The sequence below is a fragment of the Oncorhynchus tshawytscha genome, linkage group LG30 (genome assembly GCF_018296145.1).
Source record: "Oncorhynchus tshawytscha isolate Ot180627B linkage group LG30, Otsh_v2.0, whole genome shotgun sequence".
NCBI classification, from domain to species: Eukaryota; Metazoa; Chordata; class Actinopteri; order Salmoniformes; family Salmonidae; genus Oncorhynchus; species Oncorhynchus tshawytscha.
In genome coordinates this window covers 6,841,054-6,864,103 of record NC_056458.1, presented here as the reverse complement: position 1 = coordinate 6,864,103, position 23,050 = coordinate 6,841,054, and the positions used below count along the sequence as shown (strand labels likewise).

General features: G+C 42.6%; 1 protein-coding gene, 1 long non-coding RNA gene and 1 other non-coding gene across 8 annotated transcripts; 2 read left to right on the top strand and 1 right to left on the bottom strand.

Annotated features, from left to right (window-relative positions):
- Window positions 1-3,460: 3,460 nt before the first annotated feature.
- On the top strand, window positions 3,461-6,720 carry LOC112228894 (coiled-coil domain-containing protein 82). The gene is made up of 7 exons (XM_024394639.2): window positions 3,461-4,262; window positions 4,439-4,649; window positions 4,745-4,837; window positions 4,934-5,058; window positions 5,244-5,414; window positions 5,665-5,853; window positions 6,041-6,720. The coding sequence occupies exons 1-7, from the start codon at window positions 3,738-3,740 to the stop codon at window positions 6,104-6,106; spliced, it is 1,380 nt and encodes a 459-aa protein (XP_024250407.1). The 5' UTR covers window positions 3,461-3,737; the 3' UTR covers window positions 6,107-6,720.
- Window positions 6,721-14,586: 7,866 nt separating this feature from the next.
- Window positions 14,587-22,028, bottom strand: LOC112228895. 6 transcript variants are annotated; one of them, XR_002950098.2, is made up of 8 exons: window positions 21,104-22,028; window positions 20,594-20,672; window positions 19,734-19,870; window positions 18,466-18,670; window positions 17,675-17,779; window positions 16,469-17,513; window positions 15,129-15,229; window positions 14,587-14,998 (listed from the first exon to the last, which is right to left on the bottom strand). It is a non-coding gene; the product is annotated as an uncharacterized LOC112228895 (long non-coding RNA). The 6 variants fall into 6 exon arrangements; XR_002950097.2 differs by having other exon boundaries at window positions 18,466-18,626; XR_006080427.1 differs by having other exon boundaries at window positions 18,466-19,870; window positions 21,104-21,226; window positions 21,357-22,028.
- On the top strand, window positions 16,839-16,910 carry trnac-gca. Its single transcript has one exon. It is a non-coding gene; the product is annotated as a tRNA-Cys (tRNA).
- Window positions 22,029-23,050: the final 1,022 nt, after the last annotated feature.

The following is a 23,050-nucleotide window of genomic DNA, read 5'->3' as shown; positions in this document are numbered from 1 at the left end:
GTCGATGGGCCATATTACCTCGAAAAGGTGTCGATACCAGATTACTCAAAAGACGATTATCAATATGAGGAAGTTCTGGCCTATGAAGAAAGGAGCATGGCAGAGGGGGATGAGGATTTGGAGGCTGCGATAAGAGCATTGCGCGATGCCTCAGAGGAAACGGGGTCCGTGTTACAGAGCAGAGGCTCAGCTAAGCAACCCATCTCCCACATTCCAGAAGTGGTGGATAATTTTATCCGCAACTTCCTTGTCAAAATGGGCATGAGCAGAACTTTGGATTGCTTCCAAGCAGAGTGGTACGAAATGGAGCAAAGGGGGTTGTTGAATACCGTGGCGTTTGTGCCTGATGCATATACGCACAACAAATTTATAGACAATGAGCCGAAGAATATGCAAAGTGAGCGGGACAGCTTAAGTCTGGCAGCTTTCAAAGCTGGTGAAACACTGGTCAAGCTTCAGAAAGAGAGGGATTTCCATCACCTGCAGAATTAGTGTCTTGTCCAAGAGAAGAACAGGCTTGTTTAATACATCAAACAACTGAAGAAGCACTGTGGTTCATATGAGCATGCACTGAAGCAGCTGAGTGATAGGTACCAAGTGGGGCTGAAACAGAAAATGCTCATCAGTTTAGAGGGACAGAACATGTGGCCAACAGCCTGGAAGCCACCCTGCGTAATACACACTGGTCTTCCCCCAGAACAGGAGAAATACCAGAGTCTGGGGAAAGAGTCCGACTACAGAATGATGGATTTGCCCTCTATGACCATGACAAAGACCCAACCAAAAACACAGCTCAGTTTCCTGTCAGCAACTGTGTGAACCCCTACTTAGGCCAAATAAAAGCTCTGCCATCACAGGGCACGAAAGCATCTGAATTCCGCCTCACCAACTCACTGAAGGTCCATACCCTGCCAATAAGCTGCCTTGCCCTGCACCCCCGCAAGTTTATTGTAGCCTCCTCCAGTGACGACCAGCTCTGGAGGTTGTGGGGTACGTCTGTCGGGGAGATGAACATGACTGGAGAGGGTCATAGTGATTGGCTCTTTGGCTGCAGCTTTCACCCAAATGGTGGAATCCTGGGCCACCACCAGTGGAGACACAACAGTAAGGATCTGGGATTTCTTCTAAGGCCACTGCATCCTGACTCTGGATGGCCACACCCATGCCACGTGGTGCTGCTCCTTCCACTCATGTGGTGACTTTGCTGCCTACTGCTCAAAGGACAACACCACAAAGGTGTGGGACCTGCAAAGCTGCTGATAAAACCCTGTCTTTGTGGGAAGCCAGGATTGGACTTTGTGCACAGACCTTTTATCGCCACCAGCATTCCTGCAACCATGCCACCTTTAATGCACTCAGCGACACTGTTGCCTCCTATGAATCATACGGTGTGGTCAAACTATGGGATATGAGGAAAGTAGCAGTCATGATAACCATGGAAACTGGGCCACATCCTAGCAACCAAGTGGCCTTCCACCCAGCAGGGTCAGATTCTCACCTGGTCATGAAATTAATAAATGCTTAAAATTCTTTCTTGCTGATTATGAATGTCAAAAAGCCTTCTTATTGCTGACATGTGTTTTTTACATGTGCTATATTGTTTGATTATCTTATTTGTGAAGAACATTTACCACTTTTCCAGAATAAAATACAGTTTTAAAAAATAGATTACTTATTTATTTCTGAATTGAGGCATGCATAAATAAATAAGCTTTTAACAACATATTTTATATTAATAAACCTTATTTGTCTACATGATGCACATTAGCAAAACATGTACACTGCTCAAAAAAATAAAGGGAACACTAAAATAACACATCCTAGATCTGAATGAATGAAATATTCTTATTAAATACTTTTTCTTTACATAGTTGAATGTGCTGACAACAAAACCACACAAAAATGATCAATGGAAATCAAATTTATCAACCCACGGAGGTCTGGATTTGGAGTCACACACAAAATCAAAGTGGAAAACCACACTACAGGCTGATCCAACTTTGATGTAATGTCCTTAAAACAAGTCAAAATGAGGCTCAGTAGTGTGTGTGGCCTCCACGTGCCTGTATGACCTCCCTACAATGCCTGGGCATGCTCCTGATGAGGTGGCGGATGGTCTCCTGAGGGATCTCCTCCCAGACCCGCCAACTCCTTGACAGTCTGTGGTGCAACGTGGAGTTGGTGGATGGAGCGAGAGATGATGTCCAAGATGTGCTCAATTGGATTCAGGTCTGGGGAACGGGTGGGCCAGTCCATAGCATCAATGCCTTCCTCTTGCAGGAACTGCTGACACACTCCAGCCACATGAGGTCTAGCATTGTCTTGCAGTAGGAGGAACCCAGGGCCAACCACACCAGCATATGGTCTCACAAGGGGTCTGAGGATCTCATCTCGGTACCTAATGGCAGTCAGGCTACCTCTGGCGAGCACATGGAGGGCTGTGCAGCCCCCCCAAAGAAATGCCACCCCACACCATGACTGACCCACCGCCAAACCGGTCATACTGGAGGATGTTGCAGGCAGCAGAACGTTCTCCATGGCATCTCCAGACTGTCACGTCTGTCACATGTGATCAGTGTGAACCTGCTTTCATCTGTGAAGAGCACAGGGCGCCAGTGGCGAATTTGCCAATCTTGGTGTTCTCTGGCAAATGCCAAACGTCCTGCACGGTGTTGGGCTGTAAGCACAACCCCCACCTATGGACATCAGGCCCTCATACCACCCTCATGGAGTCTGTTTCTGACCGTTTGAGCAGACACATGCACATTTGTGGCCTGCTGGAGGTCATTTAGCAGGGCCTCTGGCAGTGCTCCTCCTTGCACAAAGGCGGAGGTAGCGGTCCTGCTGCTGGGTTGTTGCCCTCCTACAGCCTCCTCCACGTCTCCTAATGTACTGGCCTGTCTCCTGGTAGCGCCTCCATGCTCTGGACACTACACTGACAGACACAGCAAACCTTCTTGCCACAACTCACATTGATGTGCCATCCTGGATGAGCTGCACTACCTGAGCCACTTGTGTGGGTTGTAGACTCCGTCTCATGCTACCACTAGAGTGAAAGCACCGCCAACATTCAAAAGTGACCAAAACATCAGCCAGGAAGCATAGGAACTGAGAAGTGGTCTGTGGTCCCCACCTGCAGAACCACTCCTTTATTGGGGGTGTCTTGCTAAATGACTATAATTTCCACCTGTTGTCTATTCCATTTGCACAACAGCATGTGAAATGTATTGTCAATCAGTGTTGCTTCCTAATTGGACAGTTTTATTTCACAGAAGTGTGATTGACTTGGAGTTACATTGTGTTGTTTAAGTGTTCCCTTTATTTTTTTGAATAGTGTATATCACTAATGGACTTCAAACAACTAGCCTAGCAGTGGGCCAAAAAAGAAAACGAGTAATTTATCTAGAATGGCCGGGAGAGGCGCTATGATTTTAGAGGCCACTTTGAGTTGAGGGCGGGAGTCGAGAGCGGAAGTGGGAAGAAGCACACGACAACATCAACAAAACAAAACAAAAGGTGCACACGAGATACAATTCGATTTTTTTTTAAAGGTTCACCGTGGTTAAAGCTTGGTATCAACCCAGATTAACGTTATTTACATATGATTGCGTGCATTATTTTTTAAATGATCATGTTCTGCATCGCACATTAGCTAATTGCTAGCTAGCCAGCCAGTATTGCTAACGTTATTTAACGTTTATTTGGACTGTTAACTTGGCAACACTGCGTAAACAGCAATGGAAAGCCTGTACAAGCGTAAAGTGTTCGCAACGTTGCGAAAAAATAAAGCTGAAGCGTCGAAGAAAAGGGCTCAAATCGGTTTGCCGTCGTCTATCCTTGATGACAGTGACGAGGAGTCCTGCGCGAGCACGACCAGCATCAGCGCTTCAGAGAGTGACTATCAGAATTCGGACAGTGGGAGCGAAAGTACACCTGCCAGTGGGGAACAGAGCCCTGCAAGCGATGGTAGCAGCTCCAGCGAAGGTAGGTCCCGTCCTCGTCGGAAGCGCGTCCTCGCAGACAGCTCCAGCGACTCTGACAGCGACGTAGGAACCAAGCCTAAAAGGAAAGTCGTTCCCAAAAAACGCGTAAAACAACAAAGCCACGATTCCGATTCGGAGGACGAGAGTGCTGCAGAAAAGGACAAAAAAGTTGCCGAAGCTAAACAGACCGCAGCTAAACGAAAGCAACGCCAGTCTAAACTCCTGGCATTATCCAAGAAGATGAAGTCCCGCGTTCCTAAACGCAGGGGCACGTTGGAGGTATCTTACCACCATATCATGTAAACGAGCATGACATAAGTGTTGATCCTTTGGGCAGAATCATTGTTGCATATACCCACAATAATCTGTCCATATATGGACTGAGGAAACATTCTTTGTTGTTGAACATTGTTTTACAACCCATGTATTGCTGTGGTTCTCTTGTAAATATCCAGGATTCAAGTGATGAAGACAAGGGTAAAGTAGCTGAAGATGTTAGTGGCGATAATGATGAAGAAGAGGATACCCCCGAACTATTGCTGGGCAGCAGTGAAGAAGAGGCAGCGGATCACAGCGACAGTCTGAAGGACTTCATAGTTGAGGATAAGACAGGGGACAAGAATGAGGAGGTGTCAGATGAAATAGCTGTTTCTCTTCCACGCCAGTGTGAGTCAGCTGACACACTTTATCATGGGTCAATATTCACAGGTAAAAGCACACTGTGTTGTATGATTCCTTTGCTTCTTTGCTCCTTTTGCTAGTCATCACCGGGTCTCAGCTCAATCACTTTCAAGTGGTCCTCAAAGCCCTTATGATCAACGTCCTGGATGAAACCTTTCTCAAGTCTCTTTATGGTAAGTGTTTTTAAACAATAGCGGTCTCAAAAACCATCACCAATCAACTGCATGATCCAAGTGTAGGGAATCTATTTGGTTGATAACTGTGAGCAGGCGGTGATCGGACAAAGCGATATGCTCAGGAGATGAAGGCGTCACTGTTCCACTTTGATGAGCGGACAATCCTCCCTCGCCTGGAGAACCTGAAACAGCGGAGCCGCTGGACCGACCGGTACAAGGTGAAGAACCATTTCACAGAGAACTTAGACAGAAGTTTGTGTGTAGTCATTCAACGTTGGCTGCATATTCACTGATCTCATCTGTATACAGCTATTCTTGTACTTTGGCCAAGTCGTCCATTCTTATATTATGTTCAAAAACAGTATATGCAAACTGGTATGTGTTTTTGTGTGTCCACGTGCAGGAGCGTGTGGAGTGTTACCCCAAGGTCCGGCTTTTGAAGTTAGGATTGCATCGGAGTGTTTGTGAGGCATGCAAGCTCCAGAGACCATGCAGTTTCAGTGTGCGTCTCTCAGGGCAACTGTACAACCTCAACAGCCTCGAAGAGGACCAATTCATGCCCGATGACACTCAGGTACTACACCTGAGAAGAAATCAACACTTTCTTTGTTTTATCCATCTCGGTCCCTAGAAAAAAGCATACAGTATGATGCAGATGACATTGGCTTCCCATAAAATCCCACTAACAAAAAGTATATCATCAAATCAAATAATTCTGTATGGGACCATGCACCAATTTATCCTTTTGTGAAATGTCAGGTTTGCTGTTTGTCTGAGTGTTTTCAAAGACAGGACACCTTGCATGTGTCTTTCCTAAATGGCAGGCTTTCAGTGTGGGCTCCGTTTGTGCCAGCCGAACAGAGGTGTATCATGCTCTGAAACACTTCAAGTACCACTTGTTTCAACACTGCCGGACAGTGATGGAGGAGGAGGAGAAGAATGGAGAGGAGCCAGTGAAGGAAACAGTGAAAAGGGTTTTCACCAAACTGGAGGAGAGGGGCTGGATCTCAGAGGTATGTACCCCACTTGCCCTCCATAAAATAACAGTACCCCTCATTGAATTACCATCCACATCTGTTTGTTTCAGAAAACCTTCTGATTTGTTCCCCCACGCTGTCATTTTGTGGAATAGAAATCAATACTCTCTGATTTTCCTCACTGACACTCCCTCGCCACTTCACTCCCACATCTCTCTTTCAGCAATATGAGAAGTTCCAGGACCATCTCAATGATGCAGATTACTTCCAGGAGGAGAAGCTAGACTGAAGGATTACGACAGACAGGATAAAGGATCCATATCTACATCCTATAGGCATCCATTTAACAGTTTTATGGTTTATTCTGCACATTGTTAGGGAAGAAGTATTTGATTAATATATATATATATACTGTTTATTTGACTTCAATTCAATGTTAACGTTTAAGATTAGTGAGAAGCTTTTAAAAACCATTTCCTCCTTTTGTTACCATTTAAGAAGACATCTATTACTTCTGTATTATATCAACCATTTTATATCATGCTCATAACTCTTACATTATATAACATACATCTGCACTAAATGTATCTGCAAAGTTAGAGATGATGCAGAATACTCTGGTACTGCTGTAAATCAAAGAAATGTTACTCCTGAGTTCTTTAAACTATCCTGGTTACGTTCCCTACTTAGTTGAAGCAGTGTTGTCCATCCAATAGTTAAGATAATGCCAAATGGAGTTTGCAACGACAGATGACCTCAAATGACATGAGTAATGTTCTATATTGTGAATTACACTATCTAGTGTAGAAAGATGGTACGACTCTTCTGAGTTTTGCTTCATTTCTATTAAAAAGCTTGTGTGATGCTTCATAAAAGAAATAATAAAAACTCCATTAAACAATATCTTGTCCATCAGCATATAATTGCAGTATGAAATATGATTGTCTTTAAAGACGTGCAAGAAGCCAACCAAAAGTATTAAAAAAATACAAATTAAACCACATACATGACAAATGTAACATAGTTAGGAGACATCCTTTTTCAATTCTACCGTATCTGCTGTCTTGACCTCTGAATGCTCAGCTATTTATATTTATTTTTATTTATTTTACCTTTATTTAACCAGGTAGGCAAGTTGAGAACAAGTTCTCATTTACAATTGCGACCTGGCCAAGATAAAGCAAAGCAGTTCGACAGATACAACGACACAGAGTTACACATGGAGTAAAACAAACATACAGTCAATAATACAGTATAAACAAGTCTATATACAATGTGAGCAAATGAGGTGAGAAGGGAGGTAAAGGCAAAAAAGGCCATGGTGGCAAAGTAAATACAATATAGCAAGTAAAACACTGGAATGGTAGTTTTGCAATGGAAGAATGTGCAAAGTAGAAATAAAAATAATGGGGAGCAAAATAAATAAAAATTAAATACAGTTGGGAAAGAGGTAGTTGTTTGGGCTAAATTATAAGTGAGCTATGTACAGGTGCAGTAATCTGTGAGCTGCTCTGACAGTTGGTGCTTAAAGCTAGTGAGGGAGATAAGTGTTTCCAGTTTCAGAGATTTTTGTAGTTTGTTCCAGTCATTGGCAGCAGAGAACTGGAAGGAGAGGCGGCCAAAGAAAGAATTGGTTTTGGGGGTGACTAGAGAGATATACCTGCTGGAGCGTGTGCTACAGGTGGGAGATGCTATGGTGACCAGCGAGCTGAGATAAGGGGGACTTTACCTAGCAGGGTCTTGTAGATGACATGGAGCCAGTGGGTTTGGCGACGAGTATGAAGCGAGGGCCAGCCAACGAGAGCGTACAGGTCGCAATGGTGGGTAGTATATGGGGCTTTGGTGACAAAACGGATTGCACTGTGATAGACTGCATCCAATTTGTTGAGTAGGGTATTGGAGGCTATTTTGTAAATGACATCGCCAAAGTCGAGGATTGGTAGGATGGTCAGTTTTACAAGGGTATGTTTGGCAGCATGAGTGAAGGATGCTTTGTTGCGAAATAGGAAGCCAATTCTAGATTTAACTTTGGATTGGAGATGTTTGATATGGGTCTGGAAGGAGAGTTTACAGTCTAACCAGACACCTAAGTATTTGTAGTTGTCCACGTATTCTAAGTCAGAGCCGTCCAGAGTAGTGATGTTGGACGGGTGGGTAGGTGCAGGTAGCGATCGGTTGAAGAGCATGCATTTAGTTTTACTTGTATTTAAGAGCAATTGGAGGCCACGGAAGGAGAGTTGTATGGCATTGAAGCTTGACTGGAGGGTTGTTAACACAGTGTCCAAAGAAGGGCCGGAAGTATACAGAATGGTGTCGTCTGCGTAGAGGTGGATCAGAGACTCACCAGCAGCAAGAGCGACCTCATTGATGTATACAGAGAAGAGAGTCGGTCCAAGAATTGAACCCTGTGGCACCCCCATAGAGACTGCCAGAGGTCCGGACAGCAGACCCTCCGATTTGACACACTGAACTCTATCAGAGAAGTAGTTGGTGAACCAGGCAAGGCAATCATTTGAGAAACCAAGGCTGTCGAGTCTGCCGATGAGGATGTGGTGATGGACAGAGTCGAAAGCCTTGGCCAGATCAATGAATACGGCTGCACAGTAATGTTTCTTATCGATGGCGGTTAAGATATCGTTTAGGACCTTGAGCGTGGCTGAGGTGCACCCATGACCAGCTCTGAAACCAGATTGCATAGCAGAGAAGGTATGGTGAGATTCGAAATGGTCGGTAATCTGTTTGTTGACTTGGCTTTCGAAGACCTTAGAAAGGCACGGTAGGATAGATATAGGTCTGTAGCAGTTTGGGTCAAGAGTGTCCACCCTTTGAAGAGGGGGATGACCGCAGCTGCTTTCCAATCTTTGGGAATCTCAGACGACACGAAAGAGAGGTTGAATAGGCTAGTAATAGGGGTGGCAACAATTTCGGCAGATAATTTTAGAAAGAAAGGGTCCAGATTGTCTAGCCTGGCTGATTTGTAGGGGTCCAGATTTTGCAGCTCTTTCAGAACATCAGCTGAATGGATTTGGGAGAAGGAGAAATGGGGAAGGCTTGGGCGAGTTGCTGTTGGGGGTGCAGTGCTGTTGACCGGGGTAGGAGTAGCCAGGTGGAAAGCATGGCCAGCCGTAGAAAAATGCTTATTGAAATTCTCAATTATGGTGGATTTATCAGTGGTGACAGTGTTTCCTATCTTCAGTGCAGTGGGCAGCTGGGAGGAGGTGTTCTTATTCTCCATGGACTTTACAGTGTCCCAGAACATTTTTGAGTTAGTGTTGCAGGAAGCAAATTTCTGCTTGAAAAAGCTAGCCTTGGCTTTTCTAACTGCCTGTGTATAATGGTTTCTAGCTTCCCTGAACAGCTGCATATCACGGGGGCTGTTCGATGCTAATGCAGAACGCCATAGGATGTTTTTGTGTTGGTTAAGGGCAGTCAGGTCTGGGGAGAACCAAGGGCTATATCTGTTCCTGGTTCTAAATTTCTTGAATGGGGCATGTTTATTTAAGATGGTTAGGAAGGCATTTAAAGAAAATATCCAGGCATCCTCTACTGACGGGATGAGATCAATATCCTTCCAGGATACCCCGGCCAGGTCGATTAGAAAGGCCTGCTCGCAGAAGTGTTTCAGGGAGCGTTTTACAGTGATGAGTGGAGGTCGTTTGACCGCTGACCCATTACAGATGCAGGCAATGAGGCAGTGATCGCTGAGATCTTGGTTGAAGACAGCAGAGGTGTATTTAGAGGGGAAGTTGGTTAGGATGATATCTATGAGGGTGCCCGTGTTTAAGGCTTTGGGGAGGTACCTGGTAGGTTCATTGATAATTTGTGTGAGATTGAGGGCATCAAGTTTAGATTGTAGGATGGCTGGGGTGTTAAGCATGTTCCAGTTTAGGTCGCCTAGATTCCTGAGGTACTGACCGTGCCCCCTCCACAACCACTGTGATTATTATTTGACCCAGTTGGTCATTTATGAAGAACAATCTGGCTTTAATGGCCATGTACTCATAATCTCCACACGGCACAGCCAGAAGAGGACTGGCCACCCCTCAGAGCTTGGTTCCTCTAGGTTTCTTCCTAGGTTCCTGCCTTTCTAAGGAGTTTTTCCTAGCCACCGTGCTTCTGCATTGCTTGCTGTTTGGGGTTTTAGGCTGGCCTACACACGGGCCTACACACAATACCCCATAATGTCAAAGTGCAATTTTGTACAATTTGTACAAATTAATTCAAAGTGAAAAGCTGAAATGTCTTTGGTCAATAAGTATTCAAATCCTTTGTTATGGCAAGCCTAAATAAGTTCAGGAGTAAAAATGGGCTTAACAAGTCACATAATAATTTGCATGGACTCACTATGTGTGCAATAATAATGTTTAACATGATTTTTGAATGACTACCTCATCTCTGTACCCCACACACAATTATCTGTAAGGTCCCTCAGTCGAGCAGTGAATTTCAAACACAGATTCAACCACAAAGACCCTGGTTTTCCAATGCCTCGCAAAGAAGGGCACCTATTGGTAGGATGGGTACAATTTTCAAAAGCAGACATCGAAAACAGTGGTGGTCAGTGCCATTTAAGATGAGGAAGAACAATTTATTTTTTCATGAGCATGGCCTTGGTTCTATTACAGCATATTGGATGACTGTCATTCATATTTAATTCACCCAGTTTAATGTAACAGCGATAGGTTTAGGCTACTACATGATACTCTAATTTTCCCTATACCCATCATGAGGTTGCTAAAACCTAGCCTAGGAATGACAGTTTACAATGTAGGTGTGCACAGGTTGAGATAAAAAATTTTGAGGTGACAATACCACCCTGCACACTCGCCTGCAATCTAGCTGATTTAGTGTGTAATCATTAGTCCAACAGTTGGAAACGAGAGTTTCTATTGGACTCATTCAGGTATGTTTTATCCTCGTTGTGTTCCGTTTGCTTGCGTTTAAGATTTTTTTTCTCAACATAATCGGCGGAATGAATACACCCCTGATCACGCGCAAACGCAGTTTACTTTCATAGCAGCCCGTTGTATTCCTTCTCTCATCTATGTGCTCTCCTCCTCTCATGTTGTCCCTTCGTATGTGGACTTCAATGCACAACACATCAGCTGTATGTGACCATCAGCTGTATTTGACCAAAAACCTGTCCAAGCTAAACTGCTACACACAGCCTACATCATTGTCACCCTATATAAGTAACGTCATAGTCAGCATAGCTAATAGAACTAAGGTGTTAGTAAACCCGCTACAATCATGCAGTAACGTTACAGTGTACAGTCAGTAAGCAGTTACACCAGTGGCAAAACATTTGTAAAACCAAAAGCTTACCTTGACTTGGAAGAGTTCCAGTGTTGATGGAAAGTCATAGCCAGCAAGCTGCCTTAACATCCCTCTGTTTGAGCAGCGTGTTTCAGTAGGCTAAACTAGCTAAGTAAGTGAAACTGAAAGTTTAAAAAATAATGAAATCTCTCTCTATTTCTCTCTTGCTTCTCCTTCATTTTGGAATAAATGTGTTAAACTGTTCAACTACTGTGTTTCTCTCTTTGAGTCAACTACTCACCACATTTCATGTACTGCAGTGCTAGCTGTAGCTTATGCTCTCAGTACTAAATACATTTTCTGATTGTTTGATTGGGTGGACAACATGACAGTACATCCTGCAAGAGCTCTGGTAGGTTGGAGGGCGTCCTCCGGAAGTTGTCATAATTACTGTGTAAGTCTATGGAAGGGGGTGAGAACCATGAGCCTCTTAGGTTTTGATTTGAAGTCAATGTACCCAGAGGAAAGCTAGCATTCCTCCAGCTACACCATGGTGCTACCCTACAGAGTGCTGTTGAGGCTACTGTAGACCTTCTTTGCAAAATAGAGTGTTCAATCAATTAGTTGGTGATGTGATTATATTTAGTATAGGTTAATCTAAAAAGGATAACTTTAATGTTTTACCATTTTTATTTTTATGAAATTCCCTGAGGATGGTCCTCCCCTTCCTCCTCTGAGGAGCCTCCACTGATTGAATATCCTTTTGAGCAAATTACACTTTGGATGGGTATCAATACATCCAGTCACTACAAAGATACAAGCGTCCTTCCTATCTCAGTTGCCAGAGAGGAAGGAAACCGCTCAGGGATTTCACCATGAAGCCACAATGTTGACTTTAAAACGGTTACAGAGTTTAATGGCTGTGACAGGAGAAAACTGAGAATGGATCAACAACATTGTAGTTACTCCACAATACTAACCTAATTGACAGATATAACACATTACGTAGTACCACTGCATATTTTCATACATAGTGGTTGCTGCATCATGTTATGGGTATACTTGCAATAATTAAGGACGGGGGAGTTTTTCTGATAAAAATTTAACGGAATGGAGCTAAGCACGGGCAAACCCCTAGACAAAAACCTGGTTCACTCTGCTTTTCACCAGACACTGGGAGATAAATTAACCTTTCAGCAGGACAATAATCGAAAACACAAGGCCAAATCTACACTGGATTTGGTTACCAAGAAGACAGTGAATGTTCCTGAGTGGCAGAGTTACAGTTTTGACTTAAATCTGCATAAAAATCCATGGCAAGACCTGAAAATGGTTGTAAAGCAATTTGACAGAGCTTGAAGAATTTTGAAAAGAATAATGGCAAATGTTGCACAATCCAGGTGTGGAAAGCTCTTAGAGATTTACCCAGAAAGACTATAATCCCTGCCAAAGGTGATTCTAACATGTATTAAGTCAGGGGGTTAAATACATATCTAATCAAATCAAATCAAACTTTATTTGTCACATGCACCGAGTACAAGTGTAGACTTTACCGTGAAATGCTTACTTTACAAGCCCTTAACCAACAGTGCAGTTCAAGAAGAAGAAAATATTTACCAAGTAGACTAAAATAAAAAGTATTAATAAAAAGTAACACAACAATACATAACAATAAAGAAGCTACAGTGGGGCACAAAAGTATTTAGTCAGCCACCAATTGTGCAAGTTCTCCAACTTAAAAAGATGGGAGAGGCCTGTATTTTCATCATAGGTACACTTCAACTATGACAGACAAAATGAAGAAAAAAAAATCCAGAAAATCACATTAATGAATTTATTTGCAAATTAGGGTGGAAAATAAGTATTTGGTCACCTACAAACCAGCAAGATTTCTGGCTCTCACAGACCTGTAACATCTTCTTTAAGAGGCTCCTCTGTCCTCCACTCGTTACCTGTATTAATGGCACCTGTTTGAACTTGTTATCAGTATAAAAGACACCTGTCCACAACCTCAAACAGTCACACTCCAAACTCCACTATGGCCAAGACCAAAGAGCTGTCAAAGGACACCAGAAACAAAATTGTAGACCTGCACCAGGCTGGGAAGACTGAATCTGCAATAGGTAAGCAGCTTGGTTTGAAGAAATCAACTGTGGGAGCAATTATTAGGAAATGGAAGACATACAAGACCACTGATAATCTCCCTCGATCTGGGGCTCCACGCAAGATCTCACCCCGTGGGGTCAAAATGATCACAAGAACGGTAAGCAAAAATCCCAGAACCACACGGGGGGACCTAGTGAATGACCTGCAGAGAGCTGGGACCAAAGTAAACAAAGCCTACCATTAGTAACACACTACGCCACCAGGGACTCAAATCCTGCAGTGCCAGACGTGTCCCCCATGCTTAAGCCAGTACATGTCCAGGCCCGTCTGAAGTTTGCTAGAGAGCAATTGGATGATCCAGAAGAAGATAGGGGGAATGTCATATGGTCAGATGAAACCAAAATATAACTTTTTGGTAAAAACTCAACTCGTCGTGTTTGGAGGACAAAGAATGCAGTTGCATCCAAAGAACACCATACCTACTGTGAAGCATGGGGGTGGAAACATCATGCTTTGGGGCTGTTTTTCTGCAAAGGGACCAGGACGACTGATCCGTGTAAAGGAAAGAATGAATGGGGCCATGTATCGTGAGATTTTGAGTGAAAACCTCCTTCCATCAGCAAGGGCATTGAAGATGAAAGGGTCTGGGTCTTTTAGCATGACAATTATCCCAAACACACCGCCCGAAGGAAGCATTTCAAGGTCCTGGAGTGGCCTAGCCAGAGTTGAAAGTCTGTGTTGCCCAGCAACAGCCCCAAAACATCACTGCTCTAGAGGAGATCTGCATGGAGGAATGGGCCAAAATACCAGCAAGTGCGTGAAAACCTTGTGAAGACTTACAGAAAACGTTTGACCTCTGTCATTGCCAACAAAGGGTATATAACAAAGTATTGAGATAAACTTTTGTTATAGACCAAAGACTTATTTTCCACCATAATTTGCAAATAAATTCATTACAAATCTTACAATGTGATTTTCTGGATTTTTTTCCCTAATTTTGTCTGTCAATAGTTGGTGTACCTATGATGAAAATTACAGGCCTCTCTCATCTTTTTAAGTGGGAGAACTTGCACAATTGGTGGCTGACTAAATACAGTAGCAGCAGAGTAAAAAGGGATCGTCAATGTAAATTGTCCAGTGGCAATTTTATGAATTGTTCAGCAGTCTTATGGCTTGGGGGTAGAAGCTGTTGAGGGGCCTTTTGGTCCTAGACTTGGCGCTCTGGTTCCGCTTGCCGTGCGTTAGCAGAGAAAACAGTCTATAACTTGGGTGACTGGAGTCTCTGACAATTTTATGGGCTTTCCTCTAACACCTATTATATAGGTCCTTGATGGCAGGAAGCTTGGCCCCAGTTATGTACTGGGCCGTTCGCACTACCCTCTGTAGTGTCTTACGGTAAGACGCCAAGCAGTTGCCATACCTAGCGGTGATGCAACAGGTCAGGATGCTCTCAATGGCGCAGCTGTAGAACCTTTTGAGAATCTGGGGACCCATGCCAATGACCCACATCTAATCTAGATATATAAGCATTTAAAAATATATATTTTTAGTTTCTTCCACTTTTACATTACAGAGTATGTTGTGTGGGTCCTTGACAAAAAATGACAATTAAATAAATTTTAATCCCACTTTGTAACAACTAAATGTGAAAAAATGCAAGGGGTGTGAATACTTTCTGAAGGCACTGTATGTGTGTTTGTGAGTAGGTAGGGCCAGTGTGGGTAGGGCACCGGCCCATTTTAAACCAGCAAGTCTAATTTTTTTCTCTAAGAGTTCCTGTGGATAACTGGGGAGCTGCTCATTCCTCACGCTGGAAAACCTGTGGGTACAGTAACACAAGACATATCGTGTTTATCACTGGGTGTCAGTAAATGGGCTTTGGCCAATACTTTTTTAATTGGCATCAGTAAAAAGGTGTCCCCTGAATATGTGTTTTGGCTGACACTCACCTGCTTCGGAGCGTGTCCTGTACACCATAAGGTCCCTCTTGGGGACATAGACCTGTGACTGGAACAATGTCCTTTAGTTGTGCATATAGTCCACGACAATTCTGCAATACAGAGAAGACACCAGGCTGTAGAAAATGTACTTCAATGTAGTTGCCTCTGAGTGCTGATTAGGTTACCTTGCTAGTTAATTAGTTATGGTATAGAAAAATAACCCAAGATCTGTGTTGTGTTTAGAGGCAACCTGCACCTCTCTACTGTACAGGCTCCATTCCTTTCATATGTAGAGAAGGAGCTCAATGAATTTCTCAATTTCTCAATCTTTGGGGAGCAGATAAGGAAAGTCCTGTTACAATCAAATACACTGATAACTAAACTCAGCAAAAAAAAAAGAAATGTCCTCTCACAGTCAACTGCATTTATTTTCAGCAAACTTAACATGTGTAAATATTTGTATGACATAAGATTCAACAACTGAGACATAAACTGAACAAATTCCACAGACATGTGACTAACAGAAATTGAATAAAATGTCCCTGAACAAAGGGGGGGGTCAAAATCAAAAGTAACAGTCAGTATCTGTTATGTACTGCAGTGCATCTTCTCCTCATGGACTGCACCAGATTTGTCAATTCTTGCTGTGAGATGTTACCCAACTCTTCCACCAAGACACCTGCGAGTTCCATGACATTTATGGGGGGAATGGCCCTAGTTTTCATAACTGTGACCTTAATTGCCTACCGTCTGTAAGCTGTTAGTGTATTAATAACGACCGTTCCATCTGTGCATGTTCATGGTTCATTGAACAAGCATGGAAAACAGTGTTTAAACCTTTTACAATGAAGATCTATGAAGTTATTTGGATTTTTATGAGTTATCTTTGAAATACAGGGTCCTGAAAAAGGGACGTTTAGGTATGTATGTATGAACCTATCCCATTTAAATAGAGGGTAACATATAGCTAGCTGGCTGTAAGACCCCTTGTGTTCTCGAGAGATAGTATGGACCAAACAAAGCTCGCTTGTGTTAGCTGCTAACGTTAGTTGTGGAACATTTAATTAACATTTATTTAACTAGGCTAGTCAGTTAACAACAAAATCTTATTTACAATGACGGCCTACCCCGGCCAACGCTAGGCCAATTGTGCGACGCCATGGGACTCCCAATCACGGCCGGATGTTATTAACAGTTAACTTACCTAGCTAGATAGCTAACTGCAACATTGTCGTTGACCTCTCAAAATGGGGTCAATATGTTACGTGTTTTGTATAGTAATATGCTATATGGCACTGGGTTCGAATAATTGTAAATAACAACGCTAGCAAACTACTTGAAATACGCACCATGATTACCACTAATTATCACAGTTGCAAAATTGGCCATATTGTAAAAAGGCTGCTGTCTATTCATTCAATAGCGCTGGCTGGCTAACGTTACAGTACTTCCGGTCATGGTGCCAAGGCTCTGAGCCGCTAGCTTCAACCAAAATGTCTGCTATCTGTGCTACTACTAGCTTCCTGCTAGATAGCTACTTGGTTTATCTCTTAACTGTAACTATTGACTACAGCTAAAACCAAAGTACGTTGTCTAGGAAATCTAATCACAAGCAGTCGAAAGTGAAGTCAATATTAATATTACAATCAAAAGATTGTCATTGCTGAACTGTGACACACGTAGCTATATATTCTAAAACATTCCCCTTAACGAACAGAAGGGGGTATAGCTCAGTGGTAGAGCATTTGACTGCAGATCAAGAGGTCCCCGGTTCAAATCCGGGTGCCCCCTCTTTTTTGTTTTATGGCACGTGTGAATTTGAGCCCTAGTTAAAGACATTTCTGGTCGTCCATCAATGTTTCAATACGATTGTATTTTTTTCACAACAATACATCGAAGTAAATAGGTCATTTAATTGCACAATCATAGTGGCTTTAGAAGAGTCCAAAAAGAAACCAATCTATATGGCAATATCACTCAGGTCAGTGAAATGAGATGCTTCTGCATAATGGTCTTGTCAATAAAACAGTCATATTCCAGGCCCAGTAAAGTGAGCTGTGACAAGGTCTGTTTGGCTCAAACCACATTTAATATTTGATCGTCTATATGAGTGTTGGTACATCCACTAAGCAGTCCTGGTCACACAGTACTTCTTCATTGCATAGAATCTCAATCAACAAGCAAGCAGAAGTCCAAGGCACTTTCTGTATTGAAATAGCTAGTGTCTCTTCCCTTTCTTTTCAGTGTTGATCAGAGTTCATCCTTCTCCAGGCTGGGATCATCTCTTTGAGGCTCTTGCTGACAGCTGCAAAGGGCACTCTGGTCGGATGGCTGGGGAACCCGCTTCATGTCTGGATGCAGTGTGGGCTGGTTGGTCTGACGCTCAGAGTACATCTGTTATGGAAAGAGACAACTTTCCTAGCTGGGTTTCTTTTTCTCACACACAGTACAGTATCAGAGTTGACACTGCAGTAAAAGTATCAAGGATAATGACAGTACCTTAATTTATCTGAACTGATTTAGCATTGGCATGCATAGCAAATAAAGACAATTACCTGTAAGCACACTGTAATAGTAACAGTAGAATCTGTTAGGTTGTACGAGCTGTCGTACAATCGTCTGGCCTGCTTTGCTATCGCTTGTACTTCATCATCATTCCCCTGTAGGGAAAATAAAGAAACCCATATCTTAATCAAATATCCACAAAAACCTGGCTAGATCCTATTCATTACAACATGCATTTGCATTTCAAGTATCCCAAAATATACATGGTAGCAAATACATATTGACACCAACACCATTGCCCACTCAAATACCATTGCCCACTCAATCTTTTGGATGAGGTCAGAGACTCCTCTTCACAGGGATGCAGTGGGTGCCTGGCTTCTTCAGGTGGGTGTAGAAAATTATTTGGTGAATTCTGCTTCAGCACCAGGCTGTTCCCCAGCATCAGCTAAGGGAACCTGTAAGGAGCCACTGTGCCCTTAACGTTCACCTGATACTTATACTGTAAATGGGAAAGGGCCGTATATTACGCCAAGGTGTGAAAGTTTAGAATTCACGTTTATTTTATATTATTGTGGCTACCAATTTTTTATTTTGGGAACCTGCTGGCTTTGGGTGGAATGTTCAGAATGTTCCCCCACCTTGAATAAGTCAAAGAATCCAACAAGATTTGTTTTGCCCAGATCCCTCCCCCTTTTCTTGGACAGAGTGACCAGGTGTAGGCACTCTTCACGACTGTCCCGGCCACAGAATAAGGCCTGTTCTGTTTTGTTGGACCAAGAGGCCAAGGAAACAGAGTAATGTGCATATGATTAATGAGGTGTAAGTAAGCAGAATTAACCTGTGTTGCCCTGGACTGACAGCAGGTCACTGGAAATGTCACTGGGTCTCCAGGGTGGAGTGAGTGTTGTCATAGGTGGGGAGGATGGTGTCTGTGGAACCGCACCAGGAGATGATTGGAACAGCCCCGGGAATGTCATCTGCTTCCTTGTTTCCATTGGCCTGTCTCCCACATTGATGTAAAATTCCACATCAGGAAGCCTCACCTCATATTGAAAATATATTATTATGTGAATTTCTGGTGAGGGGCAAATAAGTACCATCGGACAGTTAAGAAAGGACCATGATCATACTTATTGATGAAAGGACAGAGACCAGCACACACAAACTCACCTATAAATAATAGTGAACACATACAATGACACAAAAAAGACAAAGCAACGTTTTACCTTCCTGCATAGTGAGAGGAACATTTCATCAGAGACCTAATAAAATTAAGGTGACATTTTTTTATTATCTTGAAGTCAATGCATTTTCCCAGGGAACAGCGACCTGGTTGTCGATTACAGCATAGTGAATGAGACCTCCTCTGTTGGAGAACCGACAGGGAACCTCCTGTAGGAGGCGCTGCAGGTCAATGGAGGGGAAGACACTGAAGTCTGAAAAAATATTTATATTGACTATGTCCGTCCTAGCTCGCTCATTAATGTCAATCGAAATTACTGATTGCCTCTTATCTACTCGCCCCCCCACCTTATGCCATAGTTTGTACATCTCAATTGTCAGTAAAAACCACATTTGTTTAAGCAAATCAGCCATATCAGCTATGTTTTTTTAAAGGCAGTAAATGAGGCTGAATTAGGGTTGCCAACTTTCTCACTACCAAATAAGGGACAAAAGGTGGCGTGCCAGTGCACGGTCACACGGCAGTGTGGGTATGGTGTTATGGGAATGAATAAACAGTGTATATTCATAGTTTCAATCGGGATGGCAAAAGGCATTATGAGTTATGCGAGTTGGGCAATTAGCTTTCAGAATGCGATTGTTGTCACTGCTCAATAACTGGTAAACGGAGTGGTGTATTCCACAGTTGACATTGGTATTATCTGCTGCATAGGCTGTGAAGTGTCTAATATCAAGTTCATGATTTTCCAGACAGTTCATCAGAGCTTGATGTATGCCATTTGTAGTTTCATCACTGTCTTCATAAAAGTCAAGTAACTTGAACTGCACTCCATCAGACACAGAAATATCTCACGCACGCTGGAAACATTTTTCTATTTCCCTTGTTTGAGGCATCACTGGCAACTTAGAAATACACAGGCTCACCTTCCGTAGGAGGCAGAACATCATTTTCCGCAGTAGATGATATTGCTAGCACCTTTAGCTAGCGTGGCCTTCTTCTGCATTTCTGTGGATGCATGCTGAGTTTGGTCACTCTCCCCTCCGTGGCCAATTGAGAATTCCTGACAACATAAAGTACAGAAAGCTTTCGTCGGAGTCACCACTGACAGCCTTAACCCACGTCTTGTTTGCTTCCCATTGTTTGTTGTAGCTGCAGTCTTTTCTTTTTTTGCATGTTTATCCATATTTCCATGATATACCAAAACGACCGAACTACAACAGAAATTACTTTGCAGGAATTGGCGCGTTTACGCTATACTGTGATTGGATGAATATACGGGACAAGGGAGATCACGTATGGGACAAACCAATTCAGCCCAATTTAAGGGACATCCCGGGTAATACTAGACAGTTGGCAACCCTAGGCTGAATGAACTGTTTCGCTGCCAGACAAGGCTCCGCTGATTGCCAGGTGTAGCAGTGGTAAGACGTTAGGACTGCTGTTGGGACAGCTTTATATCGGCCCTGTATGTCACTGTTATAGTGCAATTAATGTATTGTTTAGTGTTGTGTAGTGGCTTTGCTGGCATACATTTTTTTAAAATGCGGGGGCACCGAGATTTACATGCTAAAATCGCGACTGTGCCCTGAGCAGTCACAGTACCCATGACAGGCTGGGCCTGAGGACATAAAACCAACAGGATGCAGCATCACGTGGAATCAGTGAGAATAAATAACAGATAAACATACTGCCATCTATATTATTCAAACAGGCAGACTTAGATGATGAGTTAACTGATATTTTCTCTCAAGCGATCACACAGATCTGCCAATGCAGACAGTACCTCATCAGAAAGGAACCATCGCCTCTTTCCAGGGGAAGGTGGGTGTGGATGCGGACATGCTGCTTCTGAACGAGTCTACCTGCATGTAAAAGAGGAGATCAAAAGTAGATAAATCACCTCGATTATAGGAACAAGAACATAACCGTAGGGACAATTGGAGTAATGTTCAGCCCGCAAATATTAGGCTCTATAGGGGAATAAAGGGCTGCCCAATCATGGACATTGTTTAAGACGTTAAGAGTTTGATTTTGTTCATCAATAAAGCATAGGCTACAGTAACAAAAACAAGTCGTTTATCTGATGATAAACTCCCCATTGTATGAGATCTCAATTGATCTTGGGGTGACATTGCCTTCAAAGGGATGGGTTACTAAACAGTTTCCCCAAAGATAACTTTAGTAAGGGACTGACCAGGGGATGAAGAAATGAAATTCATGAAATAATTGACATAGACAAAGAGCCTCATCCTCTCTGCGTTAGACAAATATTAATATTATCATAGACACTTACCCGGAGAGAAGTTTTCCCCAGCTGAGTTGACAGCCTGGATCGAACGGGCAAAACGACTTTAGGGTCTAGCCCTGGACCCCAAACAAGACGTTTTTCAGGTCTGACTTCACTAGCTTGACAAAACTGAAAGTTACAAGTAAATAATATTAAAACTATACAAACTAACGGAAATACGCTCAGTATAGAGTTGAGTAGATTATATTTAAGAGTCATAGTTAGCTCCTTTCTAAAAGTAGAGAGACGAGGTAGCTACCTAACTAATATTTATTTTTAGGGTACCAATTTAGCATGCAGCATCTCATCTTCAGAAGGGGGGTGAATTTGTGATTTGGCCCAATGCGATTGCACCATGTATGGACTTGTGTGTATTGAGGAAGTTTGATGAAATACACACAGGAAAAACTATCCGTTTACAGAGACCAAATATTGATGGTATAATACAGAATGCCGGATATTACTCCCTTTTAATTTTACCCGACGTCACTTCTTTTCCTTCTTTCAGGGTCCGTGTTAATCGGAATCCTAGGGATGTCCCCACCCCCATTGAAGTTGAAAGTTAACATTTGTATAAGGGTTACACAAAGACAAACCAAGTTAGACCGCTACATGTCGTTTCCAATGGGAACAAATGAGTCATAGTGGGCAGAGCCAAGCACGAGCTAGCGAGATCCTATTGGAAACGTTCTAGCATTAGCTTGGTAAAGTTACCTAGCTAACATCAATACAACCAGCCTGAAAACAAAGACCAGTAGAAACTACAGTCATTTTCATCATTCTTAGCAATTATTTAGGAATCCTTGTGAGTAAGTATTAGCTAGCATGTTCTTCGCTTATTTAAATTGAACTTCAGTTAGCTAGCCAACTACTTAACCCTCTAGCCCAAAGCTAACGTTATAAGCAGTCAGCTAGCTTCATCTGGCTAGTGAGGCTCGACCTGACCGGTTAATGTGTTGTGAAGCTAGCCACAATAAGGATTAGGCACAATCGTGGAATTTGCTGTTAGCCTTCAAAATAAAAGTACCTATTTGAAAGTGATGCAGAAGGTTACAGTTGGTGGAATCATGCCATATTTAGACTAGATAATGTTAAACAAGGTTGGAATGTGAAATGGGGTATCAGTCTACTCGGTGACACCCACAGAACACAACTGTGAAGAGTTTACGCAAACATTAGGGTTGTAGCTCTTATCGCGGCACTGTGACTGTGTGAAATCACCTCCCCAGTCAGCCTATTGTGTGTATTGACATTCATATTGCACTGTACAGCTTTACCTAAGGATTGGGGATCAATGAAATGGGGTATCAGTCTACTCAATACCCAATATATTTTTCCCAACACCCTCCTCAGAGTTATCAGACTCCAAAACATCCACTCAGTATTGTTTTCCCTCGGGAATAATGTTCAATACACATAGTAGGTTGACAATAAATGTGGCTCAATTCAGTTGTTTCAGAGTCTCGTGATAAGAGCTACGATGCTACTATTCTCTGGGTGTTACTGAGTAGACTGATACCCCATGTCATTGATCCACAATCCATAGGTAAGGCTGTGCAGTGAAATAAGTATGCCCCAAATGCAATTCTAAGGTCTAATACATCCAGTGTGATTTCAACATATTTTTGTCAAATTAACAAAATATTGTATTTTGTTGATTTTATATAACAACATTCCAACCTAATTTATTATGATCTATTCAATTATGGCATAATTCTATTATTTGTGGTCATTTGCATCACTGTCAATGGCATATTTTCTAATACCTCCAGTGTGATTTCAACATATTTGTGTCAAATTAACTAATTGTTGTATTTTGTTGATTTTATATAACAACATTCCAACCTCGTTTATTATGATCTATTCAATTATGGCATAATTCTATTATCATTTGCATCACTGTCAATGTCATACTTTTATTAACCGCAAAGTCCACTATTGTGACTAATCCTT

What these genes read in the sequence shown, in the direction of transcription:
- LOC112228894 (XM_024394639.2), top strand. Translation starts at nt 3,738, where the DNA reads ATGGAAAGCCTGTACAAGCGTAAAGTGTTCGCAACGTTGCGAAAAAAT. An exon ending in AACGCAGGGGCACGTTGGAG is followed by an intron (nt 4,263 to 4,438) that starts GTATCTTACCAC and finishes GTAAATATCCAG; the next exon opens with GATTCAAGTGATGAAGACAA. An exon ending in TGTTTCTCTTCCACGCCAGT is followed by an intron (nt 4,650 to 4,744) that starts GTGAGTCAGCTG and finishes TCCTTTTGCTAG; the next exon opens with TCATCACCGGGTCTCAGCTC.